The sequence below is a fragment of the Bison bison genome, unplaced genomic scaffold, assembly GCF_000754665.1.
Source record: "Bison bison bison isolate TAMUID 2011002044 unplaced genomic scaffold, Bison_UMD1.0 scf7180017864197, whole genome shotgun sequence".
NCBI classification, from domain to species: Eukaryota; Metazoa; Chordata; class Mammalia; order Artiodactyla; family Bovidae; genus Bison; species Bison bison.
The window spans coordinates 925007-929785 of record NW_011494769.1 but is presented as its reverse complement, the minus strand read 5'-3'; the positions used below and the strand labels follow the sequence as shown (position 1 = coordinate 929785).

At 39.5% G+C, this 4779-nt stretch overlaps 1 protein-coding gene across 1 annotated transcript in view; it reads left to right on the top strand.

Moving 5' to 3' along the window:
• RYR3 (ryanodine receptor 3) overlaps positions 1-4779 on the top strand; it is a 567299-nt gene that overhangs the window by 328121 nt on the left and 234399 nt on the right. The window contains exon 19 of the mRNA XM_010844173.1: positions 2201-2393. Within this exon, the coding sequence (XP_010842475.1) occupies positions 2201-2393 (193 nt within the window). The remainder of the gene's footprint in view (positions 1-2200; positions 2394-4779) is intronic.

Here is a 4779-nt window from a genome sequence, read left to right as displayed (position 1 = left end):
CAAGGCTATGGTTTTTCCTGTGGTCATGTATGGATGTGAGAGTTGGACTGTGAAGAAAGCTGAGTGCTGAAGAATTGATGCTTTTGAACTGTGGTGTTGGAGAAGACTCTTGAGAGTCCCTTGGACTGCAAGGAGATCCAACCAGTCCATTCTAAAGGAGATCAGCCCTGGGTGTTCTTTGGAAGGAATGATGCTAAAGCTGAAACTCCAGTACTTTGGCCACCTCATGCGAAGAGTTGACTCATTGGAAAAGACTCTGATGTTGGGAGGGTTTGGGGGCAGGAGGAGAAGGGGATGACAGAGGATGAGATGGCTGGATGGTATCACTGACTCGATGGACGTGAGTTTGAGTGAACTCTGCGAGTTGGTGATGGACAGGGAGGCCTGGTGTGCTGCAATTCATGGGGTCGCAAAGAGTCGGACACGACTGAGCGACTGAATTTGCCAGTGTGCATTGAATGTTTCAGATGCTGTTGTGCTGTTACTGTGCTGGTGGTCCAGGTTCTTTATTCCCCGACCACCCGTCATCAAGCCCAGCCTCTCCAAACTCTAGCCATTCTGCAGATATGTCATACACTCATATACTCCTTTTGCACAAGCTGTTCCTTCTGTCTGGAATGCTCATTTCTTTCTCATTTATCTGGTGAACCTTTCTTTCTTCATTTTAAACTTGTTGCACACTCCCAGGCTGACTTAGCATCTTCTGCCTCTAAAGACATCTCATCATGTACAACTTCACTCAAACTGTTACACTGAACTGTAGTTCTTTATTTGAACTACGAATTTCTTCAGGACTGGAACTGGGTCCTCTGTCTTTGATCCCCAGCCCCAAGTACAATATCTGCCTCATTACTGTTTGTGGAAGGGTGGGAGGGAATATAGTATGGTTTTGTCAATTACCCAAAATAACCAGAAGTGGGTACCTAATTTTTCATTAAGGAGAATGTAGTAGTTTCACTATTTTAAAATCCACCACTTGGTTTGGAATCTATTACTAGAATAGTAATCACCACTGAAAACATTAACGAGTTCTAAACAGAGATTAGAAATATTACATAGCATAGATGTATGTACAAGATTTATGAACAGCTCATATACTCATCATAAAGGGATTTTTAAATTACATTTTAACGGTGTGTTATTGTCATTAAACTCTATTTTCTGATGAATATTCCATTATAAAATCAAATATTTGCAATGTGATAAATGGAAAAAACAAGTTACAAAACCTACAATATCCCAGTTTGAATATTAATATATGAAAAAGTTAAAATTTTTTATTTTACATTTTTCCCTTATTTATAATTTTCTATATATACAGTTAACATTTATAAAAACGTGTACTGCTTCCATGATCAAGAAACACGATATACACTTCTAAGAGCTTTGCTTGAAACCCTGTTCAAGGGTTTTTGACGAAACCTTTTGCCCCTTCATTGCCCCCAACTGAACTGAAAAGTTGGTAGGGGGATGGGCAGAGTGGTTCCGATAATTTACTTCTAAACCTTTCAGAATTAGATGGTATAACATAGAAAACTTAAGAGATGATTTTCCTACTACTTCAAGTTAGGTCAGGAAATGATAAATCATCTTACAAAAGATAAGCAACAATAAAAGAAATCAGCAGTACAGCAAATAACTGACAGTGGGTTTCCCTGCCTCAGTAAAGTAATAAAATTCTTTAGAACTAGCAAGTAAACTGTTGGTGACTAGATAGTCTTGCCCTACTCACTTGGACAGCTCCTTCATCCAGTGCTGAAGCAGCCATGTCTTTTAGAGGACAGGGAAGAGGGGAAGGTCTTTGAGTATCTGTGAATACACACACGCACGCACGCACGCACGCACGCTCGCTCGCTCGCTCACGCTCTCTCTCTTTCTCTTTCTCTCTCAGCCATCCCTAGCAATGCAGTTTGCCCATTACCTTAGACACCAGGCCAGAATCTGAGCACACATTGAATGGGTTGAATTCTCCTTTGTTCTCATTCCTGGCAGCCTGAGCATTTGCTCTGGGACTCATCTCATCATGGCTGTCCATTCGCAGAGCTTAGGAAACCACTGCTCATTGCTCACCTCACACAGGAAGGGCAAAGTCGCATTTAAATGCAGTGTATCCAGACCTCTGTCCCTCCTCCCCGCCAGGGTGGCCTGTGAATGTTTCCCCAGAGTCCCACATGCCTTCCTCCTGTTCTTTGCTCACCAGGTCGCATACCCAGAGCCGTGGCCTCCATCAACCAGCACCTCCTGAAGTCAGACGACGTGGTAAGCTGTTGCCTGGACCTGGGGGCACCCAGCATCTCTTTCCGCATCAACGGGCAGCCTGTGCAGGGGATGTTTGAGAACTTCAACACAGATGGGCTCTTCTTCCCTGTGGTGAGCTTTTCAGCAGGTGTCAAGTAAGTTATGGCTGTGATTTTATGGAGAGTAGTTGTTCCCCCACCTCCCCATCATTCCTATGAGCTGGCAAGCATGGCAATCTCCTTCAGGGTTTCAGCACCATGAACCAAACTCCCCCAAGAAAGCAATGGAGAAAGGGGAGGAGCAATTTAGAGTCACGTGTATATACTTTTTGGACACATACCTCCTGCCTGGGTTTATATATAATGTCCTCTGATAAATAGTAAGATGAATAAGATAAATCTTACATAGAAAATGACCTTCATAATTATAGCAAGTATTTTATGCTCTTTATAAAAAAATTTCAAAGATACCATTATAAATAAGACAATAAATACCACCCATAATCCCAGTGTTTACTTATAATCTCTATTACTATTTTGGTGTATTTTCATCAAGATTTTTATATTATAGATACATGTATTTTTAAATTAACATCATACTAAGTAGGAAGTTTTATGTCTTGATTATTTTTTATTCAACAATAAGTAGTAAGTATTTTCCTGAGTTATTAAGTATCTTCCTCAAAATGATTTTTATGGCCAATAATACCCTTTTATTTGGCCATCCATAATATAACCATTACTTTGTGTTAGACTTTCATGCTGATTTCATTTTTATTGTCACAAATGAAATTATTATCAACATCCTTGAGGATAACTCATTGTCTGCATTTCTGTTTAGTTCCTCCCAGAAGCAGATTAAAAGGTATAATATTTTTAAAGTCTAACCTTATAGTTGCTTGGCTGAAAAGACTTTCAGAAAGATTGTATAAACATTCAGAATTCATGATCAACAATTCTAAAATCTAAAAAGCTCTGAAAAGCATCCATTTGTTCTTTAACTGATTTCACTGCAAAATCTGACCTGAACTCATTTTATGGCAAAAACCGTCATCAACAGAAATCAGACTGTTTTCAATTTTTCGTGTATTCTATTTCTTGTGAATATTTACGTGTAACTGCAAAAATGTCAGTGTGTTTAATTATGGAGTACAGCCTCTCACCTAGCTGGAAGTTCTGCTTAATATATACTACATCTTATCTTTGTTCTTTTTTATTTATTATTATCATTTGAATTGGCAGCTCCAGGTCTTATTTGTGGCACATGGGATCTTCGATCTTCCCTGCAGTATGCAGGATCTTCTTAGCTGCAGCATGCGGGATCTTTAGCTTTGGCAGAACTTTTAGCTGTGGCATGTGAGATCTAGTTTTCTGACCAAGGGTGGAACCTGGCCCCTGCACTGGTATCAGAGAGTATAAGCCACTGGACCATCTAGGAAGCCCCTGTCTTTTTTAAAATCTAAAGTCCCAAGTCTGAAGAACAGCTGCAAAAGTTTCAGAAAAAGGATTTGTGCCTGTGGTATCATTTAAAGTAACCCAACTGATTGGCTCCTCGTTAACTTTTACTGTTACTGGTTATTTTTAATCTTTGCCAATTTGAAGAAATTGTATCTTAAAGTTTTAGGTTCCTAGTTCTTTGATTACTGATGTGGTTAAACATCTTTTATGCTTACTACTCTTACATACTATTTCAGCCCAGTATTTTTTAAAATTTTGTCTTCCCTGCCTTTCTGGTATTCATTTCATGAGCAATTTTTGTATATTAAGGTTATTAAACTATTATTGCTTTCATGTATTTTCCTAGTTTGTGATTTACCTTTTTAACACTGTTGTTTTTTCCCTATTTTTTCCCTTTTACAAAAGTAATGCAAGTCCAAAGAAAAGAAATACCAAGAACCCATAATTGTACCATCCAGAGATAATCATATTACTTTTTACTTATACATCTCAATAATTTTACATTACATTGGGCTTGTACTGTGCCTACTGTTGTCCTTCATACTTTAACAATGCCAACGATCATGTTCATTGTTCTGTCCCTTTCCTTGTACCAGTTGGATGCTGTATTATTTTAGTCTGAGAATACACTTTAACATTTTTAAGGCAAGACTTCATTATAACGCTCTTGTTGCAAAATTTTCTTATCCATTCTTGATCCCTGCTTGCTAAAGAGCTCATAATTGAGTGGGAAACTAGAGTAAATACATTTAAAATCATGTTGATTTCCATTTAAAAAGGGTCATGAAAAGAGGAGAGTTGTGGAGAAGGCAATGGCACCCCACTCCAGTACTCTTGCCTGGAAAATCCCATGGATGGAAGAGCCTGGTAGGCTGCAGTCCATGGGGTCGCGAAGAGTCAGACATGACTGAGCGACTTCACTTTCACTTCTCACTTTCATGCATTGGAGGAGGAAATGGCAACCCACTCCAGTGTTCTTGCCTGGAGAATCCCCAGGGATAGGGGAGCCTGGTGAGCTGCCATCTATGGGGTTGCACAGAGTTGGACACGACTGAAGCGACTTAGCAGCAGCAGCAGCAGTGGA